General features: G+C 49.5%; 2 protein-coding genes across 6 annotated transcripts in view; both read left to right on the top strand.

Moving 5' to 3' along the window:
• Sesn (Sestrin) overlaps positions 1-16546 on the top strand; it is a 137287-nt gene that overhangs the window by 25719 nt on the left and 95022 nt on the right. The gene's annotated exons all lie outside the window — the stretch shown is intronic.
• LOC143371843 (uncharacterized) lies at positions 6167-15825 on the top strand. Its single transcript, XM_076817503.1, has 2 exons — positions 6167-6501; positions 13626-15825. Exon 2 carries the CDS (start codon positions 13764-13766, stop codon positions 14025-14027), a length of 264 nt encoding a protein of 87 aa, XP_076673618.1. The 5' UTR covers positions 6167-6501; positions 13626-13763; the 3' UTR covers positions 14028-15825.

The raw sequence follows: 16546 nt of genomic DNA, 5'->3' as shown, positions 1-16546 counted from the left end.
GTCCGATAACGCCTCGATAATTTAATATATATTATTGTCTAAAAAGTTTCGAATTTTCAATTTTGGATGATCCTGCACCGAGCTGCAGTTGTCACGGCAAAACGCCTAAAAAAAGATGTCTCGGGCATCGCCTATAACTCACAAACCTTTCAATACTTTTTACCACACAAAATACTGAAATATCTGTAAGATGTACTCTTTCCAATGGACTAATGTTTAATTATAAAAGTTTATCGGTTTTTCTAGAAAAAATTCCCAAAGAAGCATGTTGTTTTGCGTTCTAGGTAGGCCTCTTTCCTTAAGTCCCGGATATCTTTCGCTTAAAATCCGCATATCTGTGTCCCCGCGTTAAGCATTAGGGCAAGAGCGAGAAACTTACTTCTCCCAGCTTAATCTAGGACATCGAATTCGCTCGGGGAGCGCCGATAAGTTTTACCCAGCGATTGGCAGTGGTCAGTAAAAGCGTGTCTCACGATTGGTTGCGAGGAGCACGATGCCATGGATTGGTTCACATTTACTTGTCCCCTGGTAACCTTCAATTTATCCTAATTAAGAGCAATTAGATGCTCTCGTCGCTCGAGCCTCTGCTCCTCGCAACGTGTGACTTAAAGGTAGCTTCGTTACCGACCGACAATCTTTTTGTAATTCAACTACCCCTCTAATCTCTGACAAAGATATGCGAGATAGTATCTAATCGATAATATCTACAGAAGTAGCTGTTATCAAAATTGTGTACACCTTTTCACCTGATGTTGATCCCCAAGGATAATTTCCATACTTTACAAAAGTTTCCCTTGAATTTCGCGCCTTTACATTTTGTCTTCCCTGAATACACTTTGCTAGGAGGATAACGCCATCATTATTCTGATGATATTTTTTTAGTTACCTCTGGAAAGTTTTAACGATGAAAGTTTTAACAATGCCTGATAGATGGCGCCAACTGCGTGCGCTCGTTAGCGCGCAAACCATCGCGTCAATTTAATTCAGTTAGCGTAATTAACGACGGAATCAAGCATTGCGCAACGATCCCAAACGTCTTTCAGATACTTTTTGGCGATTATGCGAACGAACTTATTAAGCTCGCGAATCCAATTTCCACGGTTGCTTTGTGAAATTTTTTGCAAAAGCGTTAAATGATATCCCGGGGACCAGATAAGAACTGAATGCAATGCCTAGTAAAAGCGGTTGGGTCCGCTATCGCGATGCACGGTATCGCGAAATTGAAGATAACTGAATTAAACAACACGTTCCTGAAAAATAAGGGTTTCACCGGACCAAACATTAAAAATCACAATCATTTCATACATCTGGCACATCCACAGGTTCTGTGTATAAAAGAACATTACGCAACCGTCGTGATTATATTTGTTTCTTTCTATTTAATTGACGGATTCTCGTGCAACTGATACTCCAGGCTACTGCGTTTCGAATGATATGAATCTTCCCGCCAATTCTTTCGTTGCTCGCGAAATTTGGCACGCAGCGACATTTGCCTCGCGCCCCTACGAATCTTTCGCTGCCTCGTTGTTTTGTGCGATTTCGTCGAAGAAGGAGAACAAGGTAAGTGGGAAATAAGGTACTTTAAATGTTTACGAGGAGCTGGTGAAATGTCCGCGCGCCATAGCCCAGGGAAATCGACTCGAAAACTGCTGTCCACGGTTATTGGATCGTGTTATTTACCGATGGTTCATCAACGATTCTTCCCCCAATTCATCCTATCCCGCTCTATTATGGAAAGCTCGGGATTCTTTTGCAATTAACCGCGCCCCTGCGATTTCCAATTTCAATCTGCCGCGTCCCCCCCGAGCAAACAACGCTTGTTTTGCGCCGCGCGAGCGGAACGGGATTACACAATGAGAAAGTAATTACGTTCCGCGAAACGTTGCATTTTCAAATTCGTGCACTGTTTTGTGATCGGGTCAGGAAGTTGAGAAAACACGCCATTTCTGCCGGGGCGCGCAATATTTTTCGATCGATCCCAATACGCTTCGCATTCCTGTAATACTTTGCTTCTCCAAATATTCCTGTTCGCATCGCACGTGTTTACATTCGATGCAAGCCTATGGGCAGCTGGCGCATTCGCCGTAATTGATTCCCGGGTGTTACACAATGTGTCAGAGGACGGAATTCGATAAAAACGTGTTATGTTTGTAAATACACTGTCTCGATATTCTCTGTTTAATTTCCCGTGTCGCGCGAACACGCTCGCCGTGTTTCAAACGCGATTAATCGCTGATTGTTCGATTCCCAGCACGGCGATACCGGGGGTCGTTCGAGGAGCGCGGAATATTCGATCGGCATCGCGTAAATGTCGTTCAAAACCGGAGATGCCAGTCACTGGAAATCAAATTATCGTACCCGTTGGTAGTTTCGCTCCCAGTATCGTGCTCGTGCTTATCGTAATCGCTCTAGACAGTCGGACAAGGTCTAACACGGTAGGCCTGATCACGCGATTCTCTTCCCTCTCGTTTGATATCGACGTTCCGCGCTGGATCCACCATGGAGTCCCGAAGCTTCCAGGGGTGTCGGAAGAATTGCGAGAAGTATGCGCAGATTCCGGGCGAGAGAGTTGCCCAATCCCTGCATGTGTTTGTCCAGCGGTATTCAGCAGCCGGTGCTGCATCGAGCCAAGTTCAAACTGCCCTGAATTTCTAACACGGTATGCGATTTCTGCGGTATCTTGGAGTGGTGCCCAAAGTTTGCCAAGGGAAAGAGCCGGGAGAAGGGTCACGGAGACAGAGAGACGAGAGGAGACGAGATGGTAGGAGAGGAACGAAGCTCGAGGGAATCCTAGTCAGGTCATTGCGAGTCGTAGCTCGGTCCAGTGACCGCAAGTGGCTATAAGTGTCTCGTATACAGCCTCCATTAAAGATCTAATTGAATCCCTTTCTCGCAGTTCCCATCTGCACAGGCATCTCTGACGTTTTTCTGCTTGGCTCGCCCTCGAAGAATATCCTTTCGGTGAAAGTAGAACGCTTGCTCGTTGAATCTTCGAAATTCCTCCTAACCCATTGACATCCAGTGCCCCTCTGGAATACTTCGGCTCGTGTGAGCATCCTCATTTGAATGATAAAGCAATTCACCAACACCACGGAGTTCAAGGAGATTTAAAGTTCAATGATTTAAGACACGTGAGAATCTGCGATTGTATTCGCGCTTCCTTTGACGGGGGTCTTGGGTCACGTTTAAATTCCCGGGGTCACTGACTTCTTTCCGCGCGTTCCTCAATTGCCCGGCTGCCATTCCCCGTCCCCGCTTCGAAACACAGCCCACGCGCGTCGCGAATAATAACACCGCGACACTCTCGGATCGAACTCCCTCGGACCGCTTCTCCTTTTTCAATTTCTCGAACGTTCGCGCGCGGCAATTACGCACCCAGGGTTATTGGTAACGAGCTAATACAATCGCACGCGTGTTTACGTGGCTCTCGGAGCGGCGTGACGTGAACTATTGAACTGCCACGACGGAATAATGATGCCTTATAGGGAAATTCCGGGGAAGCTAGTGGGTCGCCGAGAGATCCTCGATGAGACAGCGGAATTGCAGCTCGATCGTACGTAGAATGGACCGAAAATAGGCGCGGCGGATAGATTGAATGGGCAGAAAAAAGGGGAGGCCAGGAATGGGGTGGAAGCAGAAATTTCTCATGTAAATCCGCTACCACCCACGTAGTCCACGCTCGGTTAGTAAGCTCTCGTGTAAATAACCAGCTGCTGCCTAAAAAATATCTATGGAAATATGTATTATTTCGAATATACATTCAGGGCCGAGATTGGGGGTAGGATACTCGATCCCACCTGCTTCTCCACGGTGCACCCTGAATCTTGCTAGAACCTTCTTCGCGTCAACGAGGCCACTATTAATCTCTGCGGGCCTGCCACTTCGACAGTCTAAAGAAAACACGTATAAAGTATACATTTTCAAAAGTATTTCAGCGCATGTGCCAACGGCAGTGTTCGCCAGTTATTTCATTTCTTTTGGCGCCGAAAATATCGGTTGTTTACTCACGGTTTATCGAAACTATCTCGCCCCAGGACTAATGTTCATTTATTTTATTTTTATCGCGTTGTTTTCTACTTTCTGGGGTATTGTTGCGGGAGAAACGGTCCACGGGAGTTGCTTATTGCGGTGTAATTGTTACGCCGATAACTCGATAGGGACGTCGATACCGTGGACAGCAATAAACGACCTCGATATCGTAGCCCCTGATAAGGAATTTTTCATTTAGTCCACCACATATTCCGCTCGATATTGAGGTAACCCCCGGCGAGGCTATGTCTGCCGTTTATTACATAATCTCGCGTGACGAAATAAAAAAAAGTATACCGCAATCTGGGCGAGCTGTAGTTTCCAGAAGGAGAGATAAGAAGTCAGACGGTGGATACGAAAATCCATCCTAATTACTCGAGGGGAACATAGTTTCCTACCAATGATGGATGATACAGAACACTTCCACTTCTTCCTTTGGCCTCGCTGCACTGAAATTTCAATTAATTCTTCGCAATGGGAAAATAGATTTTATCCATCCTTCCTACAACATCATTCAACCCCGAGGAGTCTGTATACAACACTGCTACAGAAATAGGTGGCCAATCAGGTTTATTCAAGCCTGATAATATTTTCTTTTCATATAAGTAAACAGATTTCGTCTCCAATAGGACACTACGGGAATATCTGAGGAGATTAGCGATGCAATTATTGTTATCGTTCTTATTATGATAGACATAATATTTCATATCGTGGCAACGAGTCGAACGAGATCGAACCTCCGTGAACTCTTGGCGCGTCCCCGCGAAACTCTTTGATAAATAAAATGCGTTAGTAACTGCGAAAGAGAGCGTTTCCTCGCGCGTGATCGTGTGAACTTTCTCTCTCCCCGAGATGAGTAGAATAAGCTGGCCACGGTTCAGCCGGACGTTTCTGGGGCGATGTCTCTGGTTTTCTTGGACGCTATCGCTGCATTGGTTCCCGTTGCTTGCATTTCCAAGCCATTGGTCGTCACCGCCCGACACGCCTTCCGCTGCACACGCAGTAGTTCCTCCTAATCTATAACAAGATAGCCGGGGACTGGTCTTGCTGGCTATCAGCCTGACGTGCTCCGGGTTAATTGCGATCCGCGGTCACGGCAAGCCTCTATTTCTACCGGCAATTTCGGTCGCAGCTGTTCCTTCGGCAATTATTTGCGGTTTGTACGTCGAGCGGCGAAAAAAATAGATTGGGACCTTCGTGGCCCAGGCTGTACTATTCATAGCCACTCATTTTCTTTGTCATCGACCGCGACGACTTGTTTACTCGTGCCCTTTAACCACGCTCCCTATCGGGGCCGATAAAATCACGCTACCGCCCGTGATACTCTATCGTTTCTCTGACTCTTACGCGCGCATGAAACTATCCAGGTTAGTAGAGAATGCTGTTTGACAACGATTATTAAGGCTCCTCGTGACACGCGAGCGGCTTCTCCAGTTCGCGTATCTTCCACCGGCCTTATGAAGAAACTTCTTATCGTGCGCTCGGTCCACGGGAAACAGGGTCTGAACGTACATCTGTCGCGTTTACTAACCGGCTCCCCGATATGAGGATTAAAGGACGGATAACGCGGGTGAACGGCAGTGGTAGCGATAAAACACAAGTTGTGTACCTCACTGAAGAACAGGCTGTATCTACAATTCCATCGCTCAAGTACATACCATTCTTCGAGTATTCCCCTAAAACAAAAGGCACTGTCCCGGATCTACATACAGTTACTCTAAAGGCCGTCGCTCATTTCGGCGAAGCGCGGCGACACATTAAGTATTGCGCGTCAATTAATAAATTATTATTAAATTTTGTCGATTCGTCAAAATGCGCGACGACCTTTAATCGACTCTCAGTTGAAAATCGAAATAGTTGAACTGGAAACAATTCCACCTACCCTCCGAAGCGCACTTGTGCACAGTGCCGCAAAGTGTCAGTGAGTGTTCGGGGGAAGGTAAGTACTAGGGCAGCTAATTAATTCCTTGGGTACCGTTATCGTTTATCGCGCCATTACAGGCGATGTCAGCTGTTGTAAGATCGGCCCGATGTTCGACCAAGCGAACTCGTAGGCGAGAAATCTGCCTCGTACACGTCGCCCGTACTCGTGGCCCAATGGGCACGCGTGCCGAGGGGAATCAGCGAATCGCGGCGCGGCTATAGCGCCGCGGCGGCTCGCGGTCGCTCGTTCACCGCCACCTTCCTCCCCTTGGCGCGCGGCTCCCCGTCAGCGACGTCGCTCTTCGCGGGTGTTCATTCGCGTGTCGAACGTGGTTGAGGTAGGACGTGCGCTAGGGGCCCGTCGACCCTTCTCCACACGCATCTCGCGTTCTCTTCGTGTTCGCGCAAGCACTATCGCTTCTACCCCGAGGTCACCGTGGGCGCACACGGACCCCCTCGGCTGCTCCAGGTGCCTCCACGCCAGTCTCTGCGTTAGAGAGGACTCACGTGCTGTTCTCGCGTGCCCTTTCAAGCTGCCCCGCACTACAGGTACGTTGGAGCCGGATCGTGTGTGTTGTACCACTTACAAGGATCTTTGTCCTGTGCTCTCTGCGTCCTTGATCCAGTGCTCCGGGTTGCGTAGGGTGTGTTAAAATCCATTTTCATTTGCATCGTACCTTAGAACGTCGCATCGATTGCTTCCTGACTTTTCCTCGTGTACCTTTGATACTGTTTAATCGATCTACAACCGTAGCTACGTTCCTCTGTGAATCCTCGACGAATGCTATTTACATCTCCTGAGTAGATTATCAATTAATAACGCTTGGCATAGAGAAGCCCCGTCGGTCCATTAGGTTCGTACATTCCCTGTAATCGATTATGGATGGTCAGGTAAAACTCTGCGTGTCCTTAGCCACTGATCGTTCCGGTAATCGATCCCAAGCCAAGACTCTAGCAACCGGCCTGTCGCGTGTAACGAGGAGCCGCGAAAGTGACGCGGGGTAGTCGGATGTTAGTAGAATGCGGTGTTGGATCGCGACGCAGTGGCGCATTCAGCATTGTTTTTCTGGGTCAAACGCGCGACCTTGCAGATTTGCGCGGCCCGTGGGCGGAACTTCCGCAATATCGTGGATTCGAAACGGCGAGGGTGGCCGCCGATATCGGCCAATGGCAGCGAACGTAATCGAAATTAATCCTCGGCTGGTCGGTGGTCGATGAGCTCTCTCCGCCGTCGAATAATCGCGGGCCGGTCGGAATTTTATCTCCCGGCTGGGACAGCGCGTCAATACCGCGGGCAGTTTGCCTGCTTCCAGCGATATTGCGGCGCGGAATATTGTCGTCCGGCAGTCCTCCTCGAATTTGCGATGCTAATATCGACCGTTAGTGGCCGGCGTAAACTGCGTCGCGGTGTTGTGCGCTCCCGAGACCGCGGGACGTCATCCGTGGCTTTCCCGGCACAAGTTCCTACGAGTTCAACGGCGATCGAGCGAATCGAACGGCGACGCCTGTGCCGCGAACTCGCCGACAATAGGAGCGACCGGGATGGCAGGAGAAAAACGAGCGGCGACCGGCGCTGTTGCAAAACGCGCCGACTCTGCCAGCTATTCAAAGTGACGCGTGGAACTCGTTAGTCTAGTTGGTCGCATTCATTCCGTCCCAGCCGCGTCCTCCGTAAATTATCGACGACACCGCGAGCTCCACGGTGAAAAACACCCGCGCGGCATCTCGCCCCGTCGACTGCAAGCGGATCGTCGATGGTATTATAACGAGATGCATCGCGGGTAAAATATTTTCGGCGTCCTCCCGACAGACGGTCCACGGAACGTTCTCGGATTCCTCGGCGAATATCGCGCACGTTCCCGGCCCGCCATTGAATAATTCAGGAACCACAGATTCCGAGTAACTGCCGGCGAAAACACTGGGCCCCGCGTGTAACGAGGACGGACGACACGTGACAAAGGTGACTCGAGGGGAATCGCTATATCGCTGAAGTCGTTGCGATGATGCTCGTAACGAGATTACCGGCGTCGTTGGTGTTCAAGGTTGCGCGGATTCGTTTCGCGTCAAGCATGCCGCACGCGAGACGCGCGAGCATCGGTGGTAATTTAAATTCCCTGTAGTTTTTACTTTCAATGCCAGCGTCGGAGAGCTGCGGTATCGAAATGCGTAGCTCTTCGGGACCGACGAAAGATTCGCCAGTTTCTCGCAGATTCCCTCGTTATCGCGACGACTATCGCGCAATAATTTATTCCCTCGGACAGTTGTTCTTGGGGCTCGTTCGTCATCGCTCCGCGTCGCAGCTTCTTCCGCGCGCTTCCTTCTGTCACAGCGTAATTGTATTATTTATTATTTGCAGCGCGACAATAGAGCGGCATGGGTGTCTCGAGGGAATCGCGTGTGTTGCGGGAGACTTCGAACGGCGTGATTTCGTTTCCCTCCTTTTTCCCCTGTTTCCAGATTTCAAGAATGCCGTTCTGTTTCCGTCGCGGTTTTAATGAAATCCTTCAGGCCGCGGTTTTCCGGGGCACTTTGTTAGCCGGGGCGTGTGCATTTGAACGCAGCGGGCGAATACGTTTTATGCATTCGTTTACCAGTGAAATTGTGTCGGCGAGGCTGAAACGGCGAGCTGAAGCTGGCGAACAAAAGGCTGGGGAAAGCTCGTTCCGAAGCTTCCGCGAGCAATACAATCCACGTGTCTCTGCGGGAGCCTACTAAACTCGAGCTCGCCTCGCGAACGCTCGCCCGCGGTATGGAAGTTCCGTTGTAATAAAAGAGATTTTAAAATGCAGATTCCCCGTCGTCCAGGCTGAGGACGTCCTTTATTCAATCCTGGCGGGACGTTCGCGTGGCTCGATGACGCAAATGCACTGACGCAAAGCTTTATTATAATCGCAAGCGTCGCGGTAGTCCTTAAATATATTCAGAGGTGGGATCACGCATAGAAATCACGGCTAGCTACTTCCTTCTCTTTCTCTTTTTTTTTCCCCCAAAAACCTGTGTGCGCATAGAAGCTCTCGTGTCTCGGCTGGGGTTTACGTTTCTTTTACGACACGCGCGGCGATATGCAAATGATGTGCAAATTTCCGCGTTCTGAAACACGCTAAAATGTCCCGTCGCGCCCGGGCAATTTGCTCGCGGCGGTCCTCAGCCTAGGAACTTGAATAATACGCCTCTGGAAGGCCATCAGAATGGTTTAAAATAAAAACCATCGGCGGTCGCGTCCCGAGATCCCGGTTACTTAGCATTCGCCTTTCTGTCCCGGTGATTTTTTCCTCCGCTGATTTATTATCCGACCCCCTTTTAAGCTACACTGGAAAGAGTGACCTAAAAACAGCCTCTTTTTGGTCCCACGATTTTGGAACTGAATTTCATGCGAAACGATACCTTACGATGAGACATCAATCACGCGAAATTTTCAAGTTGAGGTGACAATTAGTTTCTGAGATATGGGAGGTCAAAGAAGTGAAAATTCTAACAACGAATTTGAACTTATATTTTCAAAATTCACGAAAAAAAAATAAAAATCAAGAAATATAAATGACTGTAGTGGGTGCTTTTTTAATATCGTCCACCATATTGAATCGGCCATTGTGAGTTTTGCTGACAGCTAACAATGAATTTCAACTTAGATTTTCAAAATTCACAATGGCCGATTCAACATGGTGGGCGATATATTAAAAAAAAGCACCCACTACACAGACATTTATATTTCCTGATTTTTATTTTTTTTTCGTGAATTTTGAAAGTCTAAGTTCAATTTCGTTGTTAGCTATCAGCAAAACCCCTGGAAATAATTGTTAAAATTATTGGACTGACATAGAAGTTCGTACATCGAAGCGCATGGGCTGACGCGTTAACGAATTTTCACTTCTTTGACCTCCCATATCTCAGAAACTAATTGTCACCTCAACTTGAAAATTTCGCGTGATTGATGTCTCATCGTAAGGTATCGTTTCGCATGAAATTCAGTCCAAAATCGTGGGACCAAAAAGAGGCTAAAAAGGGCCTCAATTTTTGGGTGACTCTTTCGTATTAAAAACCACCACCTTTCCACTTTTCCCTCTCGGTAACGCGTACAACGCTTGCTGCCTCGCTGAAATTTTCATCGAGCACGCGAATGAAATTCGAACGAATCGTTGCGGCAGCTAACGCTCAAAATCGTCTGCAGCCTCCGTCTTTTCCTCCTTTTCATTCACCACTCTCAATGGCAAATCTTCGATTGCCCCGTTCAAGCAAACATTATAACCCTCCCTGTCTTTCACGACGCATCGACGTTTAAAGCGTCGTTCCTCTCCAGAATTTCATCGCTTTAACCAGCCGTCGCCGTCGGCGTCGTCCTCGGTCGCCACTGATTCGCTCGTCGTTTAAGCCAGCCTTATAATTGAATGCGACTGATGCTCCACTTATTTTCCAAGGGATTAAAATAATTCTAAAGGGACCGTCGAACCGGGCGAGACGTGTCTGATCACGGACTGCCCGCATCTACTTTACTCCACTCCGCGCGGTGGCCTTTATTTCGCGTTTCTATTAGCCGCGCTGCTTTATTCGACGGGCTTCGGATAAAATTCTCCAGGCAGGTCGAGACAAGGACGAAGCGCCTCGACGAACGAGTCTAATAAAGCGTTTTAATCAGATTTCCAACCGTGTTCCCCGAAACCTTACGATCCCGCGATCAGTTTTACACCTGCCCTGTTATGAATTCTGCGAATGGCTGTTAATAACACCCGTACCGGGGAGCTTTGTCTCGCAGCCGATATCCAGTATTTCACCGAGCTTCAGCTGTCGAGGCTTCGCCGGAGGGGGTTATCGCATCCTCTGTCGTTTTGTTTCTACTAATTAGCGCTCGCGCACGTAATCGGGCCCGGCGCGGTTCTTATGCCATTGGGAACGTGCTCGCGAAGATTATGTAACCGCCGGTGTATCCGAGCTTTACGGTCAAGCACGTTGTCGTTGCTGAATCTCGTTACGTCGTCGAGGCGAGCGGCGAACAAAGTGAACCGAGATAAAGTACCGGCAAGTGCTTCCTACGGGCCATTTTCTCTATTCCGGTCCGGCAACTTCTCCACCATGGCCCACCCCTCCCCCAGCGTAATGGAAAATTCCCCGTGGCTCTTTTTCCCGTCCCCTCGCATGTTTCTCGATTTTTCCGCAAATCGCGATAACGCTGTTTCCTTCACGGCCAGAGAAACCCGGGGGTCGCTTTCGCCCCTCGAGGGAACCCCGTCGCCCATGGGAGAAGTGCTTCCACGCTTGTGCCTCGTGTATGATAACAGTGCGGCCACTTGGACAAGCAAAAGAAACAGTATTTATCCACTTTATTTACTGGGTACACGAGTGGATAGGAACGATCGCCCCGTTTATCATTTACTGAGCGCAGCACGGCTGTTCACCAACTTGCCACACAGTCGGTTTTTTACCGCACAGAGAGCTGTTCCACGGTCTCGTGGAAACGGCGTTTTTGCCTTGCCTGGCTTTGGATTGGACGTCGCTTTAAACTGCACCTAATCGGTATATACGTACCCAATAGCCGTCATAGAGGCGAAACTGGGGCGAAACTCGCGGCGGCTCACGCTGCTGAAAGGTCGCGATGAAAAGTTCTCCGGTTCCCGAACTTAATGCCTCTTGACCAGTTTCCGCGGCTCATTATTGATGGCTCGTTTCTCCGGGGAAACAGAGCGTTGGCCGATGGACGGGCTTGCTTTCGACAAAAGACTCATTATGCGACACTTTATTTCGATGCGGTATTTATTCGCGGAGCTTTACTGCGCAGAGGCGAGCCGTTGAGCTGGAATTAATTTCCTGTGTTTTCCACAGTTGAGAATTTATATATTCCGCGTCGATCGACCTATTGGCCGGTTGCCCCCGCGGATTAACAGCTCCCCTGTGTCGTGGTTGTTTGCGCCGTGATCTCGGGCCACCACGTGCACGGAATTGCTCGATCGTGGCGGAAAGTTTCGGGGACCGGCTCGGAGTTTCCAGCAGCTTCAGACTCACGGAAGCCGCGACGAAATAGCTGAAGTTGCTTCGATTAATTCTCGTTCCTCCGCGCAGGAAGTTGATGAACCGCCGGCGGCGTCAGTGTCTGCGTATTAAATGCTCATAAATCCGGAGCACCTGCTAACTAAATTCCCGGTCGCCGGTTGAGTTTCGACAGTTTCGCTCCGGCTGATAGCTGCATTAGATGCTGCCGAAGTGATGCGCATCTCCCCTGCGACATTGTTTTTTAAACGCCCTAATCTTCCTTCCGCCGTTCACCATCATCGAACTCGTAAATCCTACCAATAATTATTATTATTATTATTCGTCTTTATTACTTGACACATACAAAGAATGTAATACATAAAGAATAGCGAAGTAAAAGTCGAGACTGCAGTACAATACTGTTGGAAGCCTAACCGCAATTAAATAACTAAAACTAGAAGAGAAAAGTAAAAACAGAAAAATTAGAAGAAAATTTATTAAGAGAAAAATTATTATTCAAGCGCATTAGGATATAAAAGCATAAACGTAGATGGACAGACAAAGACGAGATAAGGAAAAGAAGGAATATAAAGGTGGCTTAGAAATAGTGAAGAAATATATATCGTCGAGCTTTACATTTAAAATCAAGAAACGAATTTAACCCTCGAATATCAGGTGGAAGGGAATTATAATAGCGAGCAGAAGTATAGGCGAAGGAGGATTCAAATTTCGATGTCGAATGTGCCGGTATGGAAAGGAGATTTTGATGCCGAGTAGAAAGAAAATTAGGCCCATGGTAAGGAAGATTGTTGCGAAGAATATTGTAGAGATAATCTAAAGAGGTCGAAGGTAATACCACCTGGCGACGAATTACCTCCGGCGGCTGGTTTTCTTGCCATTCTGCGTCGCTCTTCTCGATCAGCTTCTCTCAGAGCAGTCCCATCACTCGATTAACCGCCAAGTGTTTTAATATCGTTCGATCTCCGAACAAAGAAACAGGATTAAAAGTGTTTGCCTGCCAATCACGGAGGTATGACCAATAGCTGTTTACACATGACGCATTGACGTATCGCGGGAGCAAAGTGCAGCGAATCTGATACCGCTTTGTCGGAGCGCATAATAATCGTCTGCGCGGCTTTTCCGGCTCGCTTTCCCTTCTCGTTCCTCTGCCCGTCAAACTTTCCGCTCGGTGACTTTCACGTGAACGAAAACGTCCCCTCGAAACCGGGACAGGTATTCTTGTGTCCCACCCCTCGGTTTCTTCATCCCTGTGTCTTCTATGGCTCGCAGCCTCGGCTCGTAAATATTAAGCTGCCTTGGAGGAAGCGGCTTTCGAGGCGGCGCGAATCGTTTTCAATCAACAGAGTGGTCCATTGAATCACGGATAGGCGTTTGTCCCGCGGCGGGCCGATACACAACACGCATGGCGCGTTAAACGAACTATCCAAGGAGATTAGATTACGCGTATCTAGCGAGAAAATTAGAGCACAGAAAGAATAAGATTATACAGCTGGGCGGAGCTCGCGTGCTCTGTGGATGTGGGCTATGGTGCGTGCTGTGTCTGGCAAAGGGAAATCACGTCACGAGTGGGCATTTTATTTCAAATGAATCCGGGACTCTGCTAAGAGCTACTCGTCCAGATGACGACCTCCCCTTGCGAGCAGCCATTCTCGCGCGATGTTCCTCTACTTACGCTCTCTCTTCTCTTTCAGGTAGCGAAACACTTCGCCAGCGTTCCCGAGCGTATCGGAGCGAACGTTCGTAGCCCGACATATCGTCTGTCGCGGATCGCCTGAGACGTCCGTCTTCTCACAGAATCCAGCCAGCGGAAGTGCGATCGACGAGGAGGAATGGCGCGCATGCTGCTCCAAGAGCCCGGCTGGAAGCTGGAGCGGAAGGGCTCGGCTCTGCTGTTGAGGAGGGACAGCTCGCATCTGAAGACAGCTCGCGTCTGTTTCCGCTGCGACGTCGAGGTCCGGGAATTCGAGCGCGACGAGGATTACATGATCGAGACGGAGCCCGAAGGGGCCGCCAGCCCCCTGGCGATGTGCGCCAGCTGTGTGGCAGCCCTCTGCGTCACAGTGATCCTCCCCTGGCTGCTGATAAGCGGTTAAACGGCTCCAGGGTGGCGCGATCTCGGGGGGCACGTCGGGCAATCTGTGTACCAATAGCAACGGAGGTCCCCGACGCGTGGCACGCGAAACATGTCGGGGCCTTGGCGGAGGGCCTCTCGAGCGAGAGGGTCCGCGAAGGTCGGTAACTGAGATTCCACGTGGAGGACGGATGTACAGTTCCTAAATCGTAGTCTAACCCAGCGATCGCGCGGCACGGTCTCCTTCGAACCAATTTCTGGACCGAGGTTCTCGACGCCGGAGCAGAGAAAAGGATCGTTTCCTCGACGAACGATCGCTGCCGCCTCAAAAGAGTTACGGCGACCTTTATGCTCGCCCGCTGACCCGTGTCGCTCTCTTTGAGTTCCGTTCAGACGCGGAAGATGCACGTTTCCTCGGGACAAAAACGCCCGGCGGATAGATGCGAGTAGATCTCCGCGGGAGTCGATTGGGGATGTGCGCGGAAACGGAGGGGAAACGACAAACAGAGTACCGCGCATACTTTCGCCGCTGCGTTAAACCTCCTACGGGTAGCTTTTCCTATACGCGACTGGACGCAACGTGAAGAATTTCAAAGTCGGTTTTCTCGAAAATGAAGCGCGATATCAAAGAAAGTTACATTTTCCTTTTTACTTAGGTATAATAAGTAAATAAGTCGGGAAAGAGGAATACAATCTTTGGATATTGCGCTTCATTTTCGAGAAAATCGACTTTGAAATTCTGGACCTTGTCCAGGCGCGTAGAGGAAAAGCTACCTTAACCCGTTTCGCGCTATCGTCGACAAGTCCTGCCGAGGCGAAGGAGACACTCGATGTGTATAATCGCGGGGAACCTTTCGGCTCCGCGGACTTGCTTCTCTGTGAATATTCACGCGTGCATGCGCCACGGTGTCGCGAAATACTTGGGCACGATCCGGAAGAGTCATTCCTTGCGAAAGAGCGAGTCGAACTGTGGAGACGGTGAGGTTTGTCTGTTAATCCTCTATATTCGAGCCGCCCTGCGCGGCTTCGATGAAAATTCTGTTTGACAGCGGGGTCGTTGAATCGCAGCTCGAGTGGAGAAACGTGTGTAATCCGCGATACGCCGGTCGGCTTTGTTCCTGTTCGAATCGTTCTCAGCGGTAATCGTTTGGTCGAACGAGTACGTACCGTTCAGCTCCGATTCTCTCGATCAATTAAGCGTTTCCGTGGCGCGCGTAGTCCGGGAAGCCGGTAAAAGTTGGAAAAGCTTCGCGATGCAAAGTCAGCGAATGGGAAAGATTTCTCTGCGCGCGGAAATCCACGAGAGGCGGTGGATTGGGAAATCGGTGGAAGTTCGCGAGCCTGCGGACTGTCGAGAGCGCCACGGCTTGTTGCTTACCGGGGGAAAAATGTAAAGGAGGGAAAATGTGTGCGCGTGAACCTCAACGGTGGCTAATCTGACCGTTCTGCAATGTGAAGATCGTTTAACAATCCTATATTTCCATCTATACCATTACTCGTGGAACAATGCATCAGATTGTTAAGCTCGCGGTGACTCCACAAATTCGTACAGGCCTTTGATCGTTCGTCTGTTAAACTGTCTTCGATAAATCGTCTGTATGAGCGGGTATGCGGAACTTTTGCACCGACACAGAGTGAAAGAGAACGAGAGAGAGAGAGAGGGTGAGAGAGTGTTTTAAATATAATACGATAACTGATTGTACGCGAGTGAAGGAGAATGCAATGATACGAGCGTTTCAGATAACGCGCAAGTCTCTATTCCGAGCGATCAGTGTAAAAATACTATTTGTTTATGTTTCTAATAAAACCCCGAAGAAGTTGCGAAACGTCAGTTCACGTGCCTCACCTACGTCGTTGCACAACTCCAAGTCCGTCGTTGCAAATTTATCCTCCTCTTTGCGTTACCTAACGAGGATAAACAGCAGCGACAGTGCCTCGAATTTTCCATCGCCCGGCCTCTCGATCCGTGAAAAAAGAATTCGAGAGCACTGTGGCGGCGATTTACACAGCGCGGGCGGGGGCTATCCTAGATCAAGCTTCCCTGCTCGAGTTAAATAACGCGGATAACAGCTTCAAACGCTGGGAACGATAACAAGGCGCCTTTGTTCCGCGATTTCAAGGCAAACACACTTCGTTTATCGCGGGGGAAACGAGAAAGCATGGGGCCGGCGTTGCTAGCCACCCACCCCTCGCGCAACCGTGGATCCTTTTTCCACGATTCCGGGCGATATTTTCACCGTGTAACGAAGGGCCAGGAAATGGTCCGGGAGAATGGGGCCGTCGGTATAAATATCTTACGGCTGCTCGCATTTCGACGTTCGACCGCGAAATATGCCCGCATCCCCCGTTTGCGCGCCCCAGCCCCGCTGCAAAATGTGCGAATTTAATTTCGCGGCAGCCACGGACGCATAAATATGCATCGCGCGCGCCGCCCCTTTTCTGATTTATTCGCGATTACGCGGGACGGGGTGGATTTCGCTGACCGTTCCCAGTCAGCGATTTCCCCGCGAACGCTGGAAGAGATGGAGCGCGGCCTCGATT

This window comes from Andrena cerasifolii, chromosome 7 (genome assembly GCF_050908995.1).
Source record: "Andrena cerasifolii isolate SP2316 chromosome 7, iyAndCera1_principal, whole genome shotgun sequence".
Taxonomy (NCBI): Eukaryota; Metazoa; Arthropoda; class Insecta; order Hymenoptera; family Andrenidae; genus Andrena; species Andrena cerasifolii.
The sequence above is the reverse complement of the archived record's forward strand: the minus strand, read 5'-3'. Positions and strand labels throughout refer to the sequence as shown.